General features: G+C 37.8%; 1 protein-coding gene across 1 annotated transcript; it reads right to left on the minus strand.

Moving 5' to 3' along the window:
* Nucleotides 1–5,785: 5,785 nt before the first annotated feature.
* LOC110448912 lies at nucleotides 5,786–9,471 on the minus strand. Its single transcript, XM_021495422.1, has 5 exons — nucleotides 8,898–9,471; nucleotides 7,854–8,477; nucleotides 7,406–7,731; nucleotides 6,283–7,241; nucleotides 5,786–5,828 (listed from the first exon to the last, which is right to left on the minus strand). Exons 1-5 carry the CDS (start codon nucleotides 9,469–9,471, stop codon nucleotides 5,786–5,788), a joined length of 2,526 nt encoding a protein of 841 aa, XP_021351097.1.
* Between the last annotated feature and the right edge of the window lie 6,645 nt (nucleotides 9,472–16,116).

Consider the following 16,116-nt stretch of genomic DNA (forward strand, 5'->3'; position numbering starts at 1 on the left):
ATCTCCCTATACAATATCCTGTAAACATCTCCCTATACAATATCCTGTAAACATCTCCCTATACAATATCCTGTAAACATCTCCCTATACAATATCCTGTTTTGTTGATGTATCTGAAATATGTCAAATAGTGATACTGCCTCAAACTGGCAATCTTTCAAATGTGCTTTTATGACACACAACACAATACTGTGTTAAGCGAGCTTTTAATATGCTTTGTCGTCAAACAAACACTACTGAGCTTTCCACAGACATGGTGGCACACGACACAGTGGCACACGACACAGAAGTGAGCATTCAACAGTCCTTGGGTCACACAACACAATAGTGAATTTTCTAGACATGGTATCACACAATGCACAAGTGAGTTTTCCATATACATTTTGTCAAACAGCACAATAGTGAACTTTCCACATATGTGGTTTCACACTACACAGTAGTGAGCTTTTCAAATGATACCAAACAACACAATAGTGAGCTTTCCATGTGGTGAAAACAACACAATAGTGAGCTTTCCATATGGTGAAAACAACACAATAGTGAGCTTTCCATATGGTGAAAACAACACACTAGTGAGCTTTCCATATGGTGAAAACAACACACTAGTGAGCTTTCCATATGGTGAAAACAACACACTAGTGAGCTTTCCATATGGTGAAAACAACACACTAGTGAGCTTTCCATATGGTGAAAACAACACACTAGTGAGCTTTCCATATGGTGAAAACAACACACTAGTGAGCTTTCCATATGGTGAAAACAACACACTAGTGAGCTTTCCATATGGTGAAAACAACACACTAGTGAGCTTTCCATATGGTGAAAACAACACACTAGTGAGCTTTCCATATGGTGAAAACAACACACTAGTGAGCTTTCCATATGGTGAAAACAACACAATAGTGAGCTTTCCATATGGTGAAAACAACACACTAGTGAGATTTCAACAGTCATGGTGTCACAAAACACACAATGTGCTTTCCAAATACATGGTGTCACACAACATATAGGTGAGTTTCCACAAATGGAGCTTTTATATGTCACATAACACCTGAGTGAGCTTTCCAAAGACACCTATTTTTTCCAATTAACACACTAATGAATTTTCCAATTGTTGGACGTTGCAAAACAGGCCAAAGATAACGTTATGTTTTATGTGCTACTAATTTGAATGGCTTTTTTTCTATGAGCATTACCTTACACCAGGTGAGAGATCCCTACCAAGCTTCCTACTGCTTACAATGGTGAAACCCGACACCCGGATAGGACAAATGTGTGCCCCCCTACTGTATATGCACCATTCAATGTGACCACATTCTTCTACATTTTTAATTAGTTTGCACAAATTACTGAACTATTAACAGATAGCCTGATAAGGTTACAAAATACTGTGAATGATTTGTATCATTTATACATAATCCAGTAAATCATTTATGTTTTGACAAGGTTGACTTTACTTAATGTGTGTATTCCAAGACAGATAAAGCAATATATACAGCAAATCAACAACACTTGGTGTTTGGAGATAGGCTGTTTGGAGATAGGGTGTTTGGAGATAGGCTGAGCTACCTGTTTCTCCTTTTAAATAACAGACTTCACCTCACACAAGTCCGCTAATTAACAGAGATGAAGATAAACCTTTCTCTTAGAATATTTCAAGATGTGAGAACAGCATCTCTTATAACTATTCTGGAGGATGTTGACTCCTATTCAGCTCTATTTGTACAATAAAACAAGATGATATTGCGGTAGAGTTCAGAAATACATGATTATACAGTACACTGCTGAATCATATACAGGTGAAGAGTAATACTTGTCACCAATAAGCCTACACTGAAATATAATTACTCCCTGCTATATCCTTACAGGTGTCTACCATCTTTCACAGACACTCACCTCATATGACCCTGGGCCAAAGGGTCAGCTATTGATTTGTTTTACGCTGATGTGGCAGTGTTTTTACTACCCGCATAAATATCAGAAGGAAAGAACAGTATTTTTATCATCAGTATCAGACATAATTAGTTTGTGATCTTGTTCATACACTGTCATAGCTTGGAAGCTAAGCACCAGCAGCGAGTTATCAAAAAAGTCCATCCCTGATCCACCCCTTGATAAACAGGAAGTTGATCGGTGCCATATTTGTCCATTCACAATCATGTCATCAACTCAATACATAGTTGTTAAGGTGCTGTATCCACTATGAAATCACATACACGATACCTAATCCAAGGTTATTTTTCATTGATACTCTATTCATGAAAAGTATGATTATGTTAAATGATCAACTTTAAAATACTAGACAATATATCCTAGCAAAGGTAACCACTGCTTTGATATGTCAACATGGCATAGGTAACCAATGCTTTGATATGTCAACCTAGCACATGTTATCACTGCTTTGATATGTCAACCTAGCACAGGTAACCAATGCTTTGATATGTCAACCTAGCACATGATATCACTGCTTTGATATGTCAACCTAGCACACGTTATCACTGCTTTGATATGTTAACCTAGCACATGTTATCACTGCTTTGATATGTCAACCTAGCACACGTTATCACTGCTTTGATATGTCAACCTAGCACAGGTAACCATCTCTGTGATGTCATAACTTGGTTATCACATACAACCTACCACAGGTAACCATCTCTGTGATGTCATAACTTGGTTATCACATACAACCTACCACAGGTAACCATCTCTGATTCGCTAACTAGGGAGTCACACTACCTACACAGTGAAAGGTTATTTTTGTGGAAGGAACGCAAACACATTGTTATTTCATAAGTCCTCCTTTTCTTTTTCAGTTTTTAAGAGTAATAATGATATATTTAACAAAGCTTCACTATTTAACATCATTTCAATCTACCTGAATGGTGGATTAAATAACAAAAGGTGATGGAAGAACTTGCCCATTTTAAATGTCAGATCTATGGTTGATTTGTAACACTAGTGGACAGACAGACAACAGTCTACATGTACCATATGTTATCAGATTACCCTTAAATCTCAAGAAACAATCTGTGGAGAGAGAGAGAGAGCAACCAAAATAAACAGGATGGACAGTAGCTAAATTAGTCATATTTTAATTAAGACAGTTGTTCATTTTTTATTTTTTGGTTTAGTGCAAAACAAAGCTAGCAGGTTCACAGACTTTTTTCTTTGGAAGGTGTGTCCTGTACCCTGGATCAAGTCACACTGTGTGACACGCCACAGCTACTACAGTATAACATGACTTTCATTCATAATTCCTGTGCGATATATGATAGAGGCTGACAACACAATGAGAGGCTGTTAACCAGTACTTTCGTGACTTTGAACACTACACAATTGAAGTACATGTACTAAATGATTCACTAACAGGGCCAAGTCTACGTCACGCATTCACCTAATTAGTTAGGGTTCCTTCTATATATTAGGATCATGTCCTGTTGGGGGTAATGTATCCTAGTAGGGTGGGACTCTCACCGCTGGGGGTATGTTCACGTATGTACATGTTTACCTATACAGGAAGTCCATACAGGTATTGACCGCTATCACAGCCTTCATGTATCAAGCTTTACTCAATCCATCACATATACTGACAAAGTTCTTCATCCTACTTTGTTTATGATTGAAGGTTTTAACAGAACAAGTACATTGTCAATATATAGGATCACCACTGAATAAATCAAATAAAAATACTCATCGTTTCATAAGATACTTTTGAAAAGTTAAATTAAATATTTGCTGTTACATGCCATTAAGCTAATAAGCTTCACACACCTGGCTAATCCAGGTAATTCAATCTACTGCAGGCTGCTCAATTCTGTCTGATCTAGAATTTAAATAATCAAATTATCCAACTGGGTACAGTCAAACTTCTGGAAAAAGTCTGTTGAAACTTAACATTTTTTTAAAATATATTTCCTATCAAATCAACTCTACTAGCTCCCTTAAATGTAAAACCAGGACCAAATCGCAAGTTGATAGAAAACAACAATTAATTCCATGTACATCTATATTAAATATATAAAATATCAGTGCATTGGAATAGTTAAGGTAAAATATATAATAAAGAACCTGAGAAAATCAATTCCTGTATGTTCAACCAACTACCTTTAAGTCAGTGGTTAAACCTACCGTTAACATGACTAAGTGGACCTATCTGATATACATATATATCTATGATTTTCTGGCACAGCTACCCAAGCCTTACAGGAGTAAAGTATACCTGTCACTACCCTGTCTTCTTATTTATATCTCTGAATCATCAGCATAATGCATTAAGTATAATTCTATAAATTAAAAAGTTCTTTGATCGCATTCCTGTTAAACCGTTTACACCTAAAGGGATCTTATGTATAGAAATCTCTCTGGCCAATTCCTGTGTTGACATAATCTTAATCCTGTAGGATTTCTACCACACATTTCGTCAATACCTTCTGTTTATATGGCATTACGTAAGCAGCTTACAGGTAGAAGACTTGTACAGGCCTCGACAGGAATGTGGCGGGTATCTTGTTTGCAGGAGGTACCTGCTGACGTGGTTTACCATTTAAATGCCCTACAATAATATTTCTCACATTCACCTTCATGATACCCAAAACAGGGAGATTAATTTCAGTATATACTGTATACAGTTCAATATTTTGTAATACAAACGGTTTAGGGAGAGAGTCTCACATCTTTTCTATTGTACACAGGCAACGGAAGGTAAAATCTATGTTATTTCCTCTGAATTTATACAAAGACAATAGTTGCAGACACTTTTAGGAAGTTTAATCATTTTGAAATTATTTCCAGTAATGTGCTAAAAAGTATTAAGATAACAAATATAATGACCAGTAGGAAAATAGAAAAGCTCCCTGCTTTATATAATGGAGAAATGGGGGTTGGAATCTCTATAGCAAAAATGTTTTTGTGAAAAAGAGTGCTGGGACTCTCTACCTTAACTCCAGGAGTGTCTATGCTGGAATATTGAACTTGAACCTGGTGACCTACACTATGCATTATGTAGCTGTAGCTCATATGTGACATAACGGTGATGCTGATGAATAGACAATTACTATATACATATTTTTTTTCATGTCAACACATGAAAATATAGCATTTTACAAACACAAGTAAATAATTCCTTTTGTAAATGTCCAAGGTATATATGTACAATGTCATATTTAAGGATGACTAAAAAGTATCTTTAAAATATACATATTCCTGCTGCACGTGGATGGAAATGGAGCTTAACACAAAGTCAGTGGAGGAAAATAAAGGTCACAGTGACCTAGATTTGATATCTTGATATAGTACTTATGATGTATCTAAATATGAAGATTGATGACTGTTGGACTTATACCAGGTAGTTGTAGAGAGCTGGAGCTAAATGCAGCAAAGTGCAATCAAAGTCAGTGAAGTGTAAAAAGTTCAGGTCACAGTGACCTGTATTTGATATACTGCTGTAATGTAGTTTGATGACAGTTGGCTTTATAGTACACTGTATTACATTAAAGCTGGGCATCCAGATGGAGATATCAACAGTCACAGGTATACAAAAACACATGTACGACACAAGCACACCTGCAGTATATACGACACATTTTCTTTATATGTCGTCCAGGAGTCCAGGCCACCAGCAAACCAGTTTCAATCTCAGACAAAAATTCTAAACCTTTTTTCTTTTCGTGACTATCTGTATACTATCCCGGATCTTTTTATCTGATTCTGTAAAGGTTTAATCATGTTATTACTCATCAATATTTCATACCATATTTACCAATTCATCAAAACACTGGGGTGGGTGTCACTTATTAAACCCATCCCGTGTATGACAACCTGTTGTCGTTCTAGTAAGCACAAGCACATTTATTTACAATTGTCATGCAACTTATGTTACCTCAATCAATATAAAATATTGAATTATTCTAATCAACTGCAGAATTTTGTAGTCTGGTACCTGTAGACTTAATTAAAATTCCCTCAACAGGGGGTATATAAAACCGCCACCTCCCTCCACTTCCTGCACAGCGAGATAAGGTATGAGCTATAAATATTTATAGACAGGTAAAGTAATACAATTTCAACTTGAAAGATAAAACTGTGGATATAAGTATTTTGTAAACACCAATATATGTCTAAGTTATCAATTAAATACCAGAAAATTGAGTCGATGTCCTCATAAAAGCTTGGTCAACCCTATTTGCTGACAACCAAAGTAAAGGAATTTGACACTGTAGTCCAATGACGTATGGATTCTGTACAAGAGAAGTTAAAAAGTAAGAGTCTATGCAATTTTCGTACAGCCCTACAATCTTGCTAAGTAAGGTGTCTATACAGGCCTGGTCCAGCCCTACAGTCTCACTAAGTAAGGTGTCTATACAGGCCTGGTCTGGCCCTACAGTCTGACTAAGTAAGGTGTCTACAATCTTGCTAAGTAAGGTGTCTATACAGGCCTGGTCTGGTCCTACAGTCTGACTAAGTAAGGAGTCTATACAGGCCTGGTCTGGTCCTACAGTCTGACTAAGTAAGGTGTCTATACAGGCCTGGTCTAGCCCTACAGTCTGACTAAGTAAGGTGTCTATACAAGCCTGGTCTGGCCCTACAGTCTGACTAAGTAAGGTGTCTATACAAGCCTGGTCTGGCCCTACAGTCTGACTAAGTAAGGTGTCTACAATCTTGCTAAGTAAGGTGTCTATACAGGCCTGGTCCAGCCCTACAGTCTCACTAAGTAAGGTGTCTATACAGGCCTGGTCTGGCCCTGCAGTCTGACTTAGTAAGGTGCCTATACAGACCTGGTCCAGCCCTACAGTCTGACTTAGTAAGGTGTCTATACAGACCTGGTCCGGCCCTACAGTCTGACTAAGTAAGGTGTCTATACAAGCCTGGTCTGGCCCTACAGTCTGACTAAGTAAGGAGTCTATACAGGCCTGGTCTGGTCCTACAGTCTGACTAAGTAAGGAGTCTTTACAGGCCTGGTCCAGCCCTACAGTCTGACTATGTAAGGTGTCTATACAAGCCTGGTCTGGCCCTGCAGTCTGACTTAGTAAGGTGTCTATACAGACCTGGTCCAGCCCTACAGTCTGACTAAGTAAGGTGTCTATACAAGCCTGGTCTGGCACTACAGTCTGACTAAGTAAGGTGTCTATATATGCCTGGTCTGGTCCTACAGTCTCACTAAGTAAGGTGTCTATACAAGCCTGGTCTGGCACTACAGTCTGACTAAGTAAGGTGTCTATACAGGCCTGGTCTTGCCCTACAGTCTGACTAAGTAAGGTGTCTATATACAAGCCTGGTCTGGCACTACAGTCTGACTAAGTAAGGTGTCTATACAGGCCTGGTCCAGCCCTACAGTCTGACTATGTAAGGTGTCTATACAAGCCTGGGCTGGCCCTGCAGTCTGACTTAGTAAGGTGTCTATACAGACCTGGTCCGGCCCTACAGTCTGACTAAGTAAGGAGTCTATACAGGCCTTGGCTGGCCCTACAGTCTGACTTAGTAAGGTGTCTATACAGGCCTGGTCCAGCCCTACAGTCTCACTAAGTAAGGTCTCTATACAGGCCTGGTCTGGTCCTAGAGTCTGACTAAGTAAGGTGTCTATACAGGCCTGGTCCAGCCCTACAGACTCACTAAGTAAGGTCTCTATACAGGCCTGGTCTGGTCCTAGAGTCTGACTAAGTAAGGTGTCTATACAGGCCTGGTCCAGCCCTACAGTCTGACTATGTAAGGTGTCTATACAAGCCTGGGCTGGCCCTGCAGTCTGACTTAGTAAGGTGTCTATACAGGCCTGGTCCAGCCCTACAGTCTGACTATGTAAGGTGTCTATACAAGCCTGGTCTGGCACTACAGTCTGACTAAGTAAGGTGTCTATATACAAGCCTGGTCTGGCACTACAGTCTGACTAAGTAAGGAGTCTATACAGGCCTGGTCTGGGCCTACAGTCTGACTAAGGAAGGGGGCTTTACAGGCCTGGTCCAGCCCTACAGTCTGACTATGTAAGGTGTCTATACAAGCCTGGGCTGGCCCTGCAGTCTGACTTAGTAAGGTGTCTATACAGGCCTGGTCCAGCCCTACAGTCTCACTAAGTATGGTCTCTATACAGGCCTGGTCTGGTCCTACAGTCTGACTAAGTAAGGAGCCTATACAGGCCTGGTCTGGTCCTACAGTCTGACTAAGTAAGGAGCCTATACAGGCCTGGTCTGGTCCTACAGTCTGACTAAGCAAGGAGTCTATACAGGCCTGGGCTGGTCCTACAGTCTGACTAAGTAAGGAGTCTATACAGGCCTGGTATGGTCCTACAGTCTGACTAAGTAAGGAGTCTATACAGGCCTGGTCTGGGCCTACAGTCTGACTAAGTAAGGAGTCTATACAGGCCTGGTCTGGTCCTACAGTCTCATTAAGTAAGGAGTCTATAAAGGCCTGGTCCAGCCCTACAATCTTGCTTAGTAAGGAGTCTATACAAGCCTGGTCTGGCACTACAGTCTGACTAAGTAAGGTGTCTATATACAAGCCTGGTCTGGCACTACAGTCTGACTAAGTAAGGAGTCTATACAGGCCTGGTATGGTCCTACAGTCTGACTAAGTAAGGAGTCTTTACAGGCCTGGTCCAGCCCTACAGTCTGACTATGTAAGGTGTCTATACAAGCCTGGGCTGGCCCTGCAGTCTGACTTAGTAAGGTGTCTATACAGACCTGGTCCGGCCCTACAGTCTGACTAAGTAAGGAGTCTATACAGGCCTGGTCTGGGCCTACAGTCTGACTAAGTAAGGAGTCTATACAGGCCTGGTCTTGTCCTACAGTCTGACTAAGTAAGGAGTCTATACAGGCCTGGTCTGGACTAATTAAGAAGTCTTTACGGGCCTGGTCTGGCCCTACAGTCTGACTAAGTAAGGAGTCTATACAAGCCTGGTCTGGCACTACAGTCTGACTTCTGACTAAGTAAGGAGTCTTTACAGGCCTGGTCTGGCCCTAAAGTCTGACTAAGTAAGGTGTCTTTACAGGCCTGGTCCAGCCCTACAGGCTGACTAAGTAAGTTGTCTATACAGGCCTGGGCTGGTCCTACAGTCTGACTAAGCAAGGAGGCTATACAGGCCTGGTCTGGTCCTACAGTCTGACTAAGGAAGGTGTCTATACAGGCCTGGTCTTTCTCTACAGTCTGACTAAGTAAGGGGGCTATACAGGCCTGGTCTGGTCCTACAGTCTCACTAAGTAATGTGTCTATACAAGCCTGGTCTGGTCCTACAGTCTGACTAAGGAAGGTGTCTATACAGGCCTGGTCTTGTCCTACAGTCTGACTAAGTAAGGAGTCTTTACAGGCCTGGTCTGGCCCTACAGCCTGACTAAGTAAGGTGTCTATATACAAGCCTGGTCTGGCACTACAGTCTGACTTCTGACTAAGTAAGGAGTCTTTACAGGCCTGGTCCAGCCCTACAGTCTGACTAAGTAAGGTCTCTATACAGGCCTGGTCTGGCACCCAGGTATATATAATATTCATTTAAGAGTTGATTTACAATGGATCCTAGCTGTATCATAGCAGACCTCATCAACGGGATAATATACATATAAGGTGTCTATACAGGCCTGGTCTGGGCATACAGTCTGAATAAGTAAGGAGTCTATACAGGGCTGGTCTGGTCCTACAGTCTGACTAAGGAAGGTGTCTATACAGGCCTGGTCTTACTCTACAGTCTGACTAAGTAAGGCGTCTATACAGGCCTGGTCTTGTCCTACAGTCTGACTAAGTAAGGTCTCTATACAGGCCTGGTCTGGCCCTAAAGTCTGACTAAGTAAGGTGTCGATACAGGCCTGGTCTGGCCCTACAGCCTGACTAAGTAAGGTGTCTATACAGGCCTGGTCTTACCCTACAGTCTGACTAAGTAAGGTGTCTATACAGGCCTGGTCCAGTCCTATTATATGATTGATTTAGGTAGTCTATACCAATCAATACTATAATTACATTCAAGAAGAACACCGATAAACATCCCTGATTAATATATCAATAAAATCAAACAATGATCCACTGGTATTCAGCTCTACACTGCTATACAGTATAGCCGTTCTTTATGGAGAGCATTATATTTTGTTAGTGACCTGTACCATCTTTCTTCCTCTCAATGACGGAAGCCTATTCAATTATGTTTATCAGAGATATCATCTACGGCCTGTGTGACCAATGTACAATGCTTCCAAATTTATATCACAAATACATCCTGTGGTGTAAATTATATACAATAATGCACAACTTCAATACCCTTTTGTACACCCAGGTATATATAATATTCATTTAAGAGTTGATTTACAATGGATCCTAGCTGTATCATAGCAGACCTCATCAACGGGATAATATACATATAAATTAAATATTTGAAAAAAAATATATTCTAATATAAGATTTACAACAATTTTAAGTTTTATTGACTTAGGAACAAGACGACATATATTTTGTTTGTTATTCGATGAAATAATAATATTGTGTGTACATATTAATAAGAACATAATAAAATGAACATAATTACAGGAGAGAAAATTTATAAATATATATAATACATAGTTAAAAAAACAATGAATCCCTACACTGTCAACAACTCAATCTTGATACTACTGTTCACGGACCATTTTCATTTCCCCTCTTTTAATTTGTCACGTAGCGGTAGTTTGTTATTGAACACACACCTACGAGGACATTACAAACTAATGGAATATTTAACACTGACATGGCTGACTGGTTAATGTCAAAGTACACTCCCCAGTCACAGGTGACTACACAGGTAGCCATGTGGTACCTTTAACATGGAAGTCATTCAAACCCGACGTTTGGTGAAATTATTTCTCACCGTAACAGGCTGGACATTGAAATGGTTTTTAAACAGTGTCCCCTTTAGTGACGTGTATATTTTCAATTTTATTTATTGGATTACATTATTCCCAGGCACAATAACCTAACGGCAAAGTTAATTGTTATTAGAAGGTTCAACCATACCTAATATTTGTATTTGAGTGGAAGCAACAGGTAACAGGAGAGCTAACCTGTGATCTTCTAATATAAAGGAATCAGTCCCATTCACTATTATATAGATCAAATACAGTACAGCCATCAAGAAATACAAATAAGAATACCTTTAGTAGATAAGTAAGGGGATGAAAGACATGATTATGCCATCCGTTTAAAAACCACGTTATCAAGAAATCAAAACAATTGATTACATCAGACTGAAATCCCCTTTTCATGGATTGAAGAACATTTTCTTTTTTTCCTTGTGACAGGCTCACAAACATTTGTAAATCCATATCATGCATCCTACAGCTTTACACCCCTGTTAATACACAGGACAGTACTAGTGAAGGACCCCTGGACTGCAACAAAACATCTGTCAAACATTGTCCCCAGTATATAAAGCACACAGAACAGATACTGTATGGCCAATCATATGACAATTTTCCTTAAATACATTTTATTAACGGTTATAAGTTGTGGATTTTTGATGTGATGAATATGTTTCATAATTTAATAATGTTATCACATTGCGAATAGAAAATATACATCAATGTATTAGAGGATCTTAAAGAAGAGCATATTGGACAAGATCATTTGGAAACAAGTTTTAGCAAGTTTTATGGAATTTAGATGATATGTAAATGACCTTTTATTTCAATAACATGAACTGCACTGAACTTTGTAGCATCAAACTGAAAAAATAAAATAAACAATACCTTTGTTTTTGCTGTGGCCATGAATTAGTGATGTCACAATAAGCTGGTATCTAATTTGTCATTTTAGAAATGATCAAACTGCAAAAAACAAAATGACCTTTCCATCACATGACATAAACAACTTGACATATTGTAATAACACATGAAATACATAAGACATACCAGCATGACAACAGATGTACAGGTGTGTATGCTGCAATTAATTTCTCCTGTGTTAACCAAGTGTGTAATTCTCCTCATCAACATTGTCTATGTACATGAAAATGTTCCTCATCACCTCACTGCTTACATCTGTTGCTTTATAGACTTAGGATGTGTCTTTATTTTGTTCTGGCTAAGATATTCACAGTAACTTTGTGGAATCAACAGGACATACATACAAGCAGCAGCTAGCTCCATCTTGGTTTTCTGTGGCTATCTTAGCCTATCAATATTAAAATGTATAGATACCGACTTCCTGTTAGGAGTTTATTTGGTAATATTCTTGATACTGAAGTTGTTTTGATGGTTGGATATGCACCAGACATTGACTACCTGTTTTGGAGGGTTGTTTGAATATACTGACCTTATGTTTTGATGGGTTGTTTATCAAATATGGACTTCCTGTTTTGAGATATTGACGAGATATTAACCTCATGTTTAGATATTGACCTCATGTTTCGATATTGACCTCATGTTTAGATATTAGATATTAACCTCATGTTTAAGATATTGACCTCATGTTTAGATATTAGATATTAACCTCATGTTTAGATAATAACCTCAAGTTGAGATATTAACCTCATGTTTCGATATTGACCTCATGTTTAGATATTCACCTCATGTTTAGATATTGACCTCATTTTTAGATATTAACCTCATGTTTAGATATTGTCCTAATGTTTAGATATTCACTTCATGTTTAGATATTGACCTCATGTTGATATATTGACCTCATGTTGAGATATTAACCTGATGTTCAGATATTAACCTCATGTTGAGATATTGACCTCTGAGATATTGACCTCATGTTGAGATATTAACCTGATGTTTAGATATTAACCTCATGTTGAGATGTTGACCTCTGAGATATTGACCTCATCTTTAGATATTAACCTCATGTTTAGATATTGTCCTAATGTTTAGATATTCACTTCATGTTTAGATATTGACCTCATGTTGATATATTGGCCTCATGTTGAGATATTACCCTCATGTTTAGATATTGACCTCATGTTTCGATATTGACCTCATGTTTAGATATTGACTTCATGTTTAGATATTAACCTCATGTTTAGATAATAACCTCAAGTTGAGATATTAACCTCATGTTTCGATATTGACCTCATGTTTAGATATTAGATATTAACCTCATGTTTAGATATTAACCTTAAGTTGAGATATTAACCTCATGTTTAGATATTGTCCTAATGTTTAGATATTCACTTCATGTTTAGATATTGACCTCATGTTTGGATATTGACCTCATGTTTAGATATTGACCTCATGTTTAGATATTAGATATTAACCTCATGTTTAAGATATTGACTTCATGTTTAGATATTGACTTTCTGTTTTTAGCTGTTGGTGGTTCTCAACATATGCTGTATATCGACCACTTTAAAAATATATAAAGATTTTTTTTTTTATCTTTTAAATTATATTTTTAATTTCCTGTATCATGCTTTGATACCCGACAGACAACAATATCCTATGTGCCTTGTCTGACATCTGATATTTTCATCCCACCTTATGTGCAGTCACTTGACCTTGATGATAGAAAAGCTGCTGCCAGGCACATTTACCTGTCCACAATAAAGACTCCCATCCTTGATAGCTAATGATGATGGATCCTTTAGATGTGTGTTCATCATATATTGATCCAGTATAATGGTATATTTTAAGAAGCCAATTGCCACAGGCCAAGACAAACATACAGCATAAAGCACTAACAACTAGTACCTACACTATACTGTCTGTCCAAGATCTGTACAGTGTTTGTCACAACTAAAGATTATTTATGGGCTTTTCAGTCAGAAGTGATGTAGATCTTATTAATCTCTAGTGGTGATTTATAAAGAATCGTCTTTTAAAATCATATTTGAGTTTACAGTACACTGTCAGAATGAACAGTAGCATCAATATAATTTTTCTTTTCAAATTTGTTACTCAAATGAAAAAGGCAGGTCATCAATGAAGTTTAATGCAAATTTACTTGAAAATCAGTTGTTCTCATTCAAAATTTGTACATAAATTGACTGCTCCACTAAGCCAAGACTATCAATGCTATGTAAACATTTGTGGGTGCTGATGTATGGTGCTGACCCAGTCCAGTCAGCAATATAGGTGGGCCACTGGTGGGGGAGGCCATATATAGCCCATCTACATACCTGTAGGAATGACCTTGGTGTGTGTGACCCAATGTGTACACATATATCGTATGTATATAGGTACCCTATGAGGTTACCGATCAGGACTGGTTTACTTATATAGCTTTACCTGTACATTAATCTTTAAAAATGTCTGCTTATTCAAATATCCAATATTTGCTGACCACTTGTGAATGGCATGTTCCCCTGATGGGTTCAATACTTTTGCACTGAGTGGATTTTAATGGTCATTTACACCAACAAAGGTTTAAACTTGAAAAGTCTTTCTGGAATTTCTATTAGTGGACGTTGAAGCAGCTGCCAATGTATTGTAGCCACAGGTAGATTACTATTTTACATACGATAATATTTGACCAAGTGATATATTTTTCCGTGTGAATCAGAAAGATCCATCAGACTCAAAATATTTATAGACTTAATGCATTAGGGATATAAAAATAAGCAATGTCCTTAAATATTTTCTTACATTAAAATGTCTACATCTTTGAGCTAATGTGACACAGCAAAATATTTTTTCCAATCGATATACTGGTATACAAATAAAGACAGTGTATATATACATTATATTTTGGTATTATGACTGTGACACTCATATTACCAAAATATAATGTACAAGGGTACACATAAAACAGTTACAAGAATCAATAAATTGGCTTCCAAAATAACATGACCAACTCCTCAGTGGATCATAAAAGCCTTGTAATGATGCAATTACAATTTCACTGGTCTGTCAAAACCTGTCCATTTAAAATTTAAAACCAACCCTGACATTGCTGATCTGTGCCTTCTATCAACTCTACTATGTATTGACTGTAACTGGTAATTAAACAGTAAAACGATTACCGGTAATTTAACAGACTTAAATAATTTGATCAGCAATAAGTGAACATTACAGTCCTTCATAATAACCTAACGTACCGTGAATAGAATTTAAGCACTTGTGAATCTTTTTCTCCCCTTGAAAAAATATCCTAGATATCGGATGATAACAATTATTTACTGAATCTTTCATGTTCAATATCCAAAAGTCAGCTTCAAATGATAGGGTACAGAATGTCTTTTACATAAATCCTGGTATCTGGAAACCTATGTTAACCAGATCTTCACCCTGTAACACAAATCCTACGGTACATATTTCTATGTTAAAGGAGGCACGGTAGTCTAGTGGTAGGATGCCGGGCTTGTGACTGAAGGGTTGCGGATTAAAGTCACGGCATGGCACGGCACTGTGTTGTATCTTTGAGCAAGATACTTTACTCCGCTTGTTCCAGTCTATTCAGCTGTAAATGCTTATGTGATTGGGCAGTGCTAGAATTGTCGAATGCTAGCTGTAAGCGCCGAAATGGCATCACCGGCTGTACACTCCCCAGGGAGTTGAGAAAGATATTGGCTGGTTGCAAGGTCTTATAACCACAGATAATAATTTGTGAACTGATTAAAGACGACCTACGAACAAGGTTGTGATAAAGCGGTATATAAGAACCTCAAATTATTATTATTATTGTTTCTAATTACAAACATACCAGTAGTCTGATACTTGTTTTATTGGTCTCATCTCCTGGTGCTAGGTTTATTCCAGTTTCTTTTAACTTAAGATCTATGAAAGAGAAAAAGGTCTTATTCAAGTTATTGAGAGATCACATAAATATTAAGTAAGAAATAAAAGCCCTTATGTAAGGTAATTGCAAAAGGTATTCAATTTCAGCTCTTACAATCACCTGCACTGCTTGACTGAACTTCTATATACCAAATGGAAGGTTAAACGATAGCTAATGTTGGTTTTTTAATTTTGTGTTAATGGTAAGTGACAGTTTAGTAAGTGGATAAATGTATACACACACGAGACACGAGTGGCAAGGTTGTTCAAATGGCACCGTTAGCTTATATCTTTGACAAAAATGTTCAAAATTATTCTTTTATCTTCTCTAAAATTACTAATTTCTATGAATAACTTACTACCTGCTGTTTTCAGGTCATTACTGCATGAATAATAAGTAGTTATGATGACCTTTTATTTAAAATATGCTCTATGAATTTTTTTGTTTGTTGTAAAGCTGTTC

This window comes from Mizuhopecten yessoensis, unplaced genomic scaffold (assembly GCF_002113885.1).
Source record: "Mizuhopecten yessoensis strain PY_sf001 unplaced genomic scaffold, ASM211388v2 scaffold4373_2, whole genome shotgun sequence".
Taxonomy (NCBI): Eukaryota; Metazoa; Mollusca; class Bivalvia; order Pectinida; family Pectinidae; genus Mizuhopecten; species Mizuhopecten yessoensis.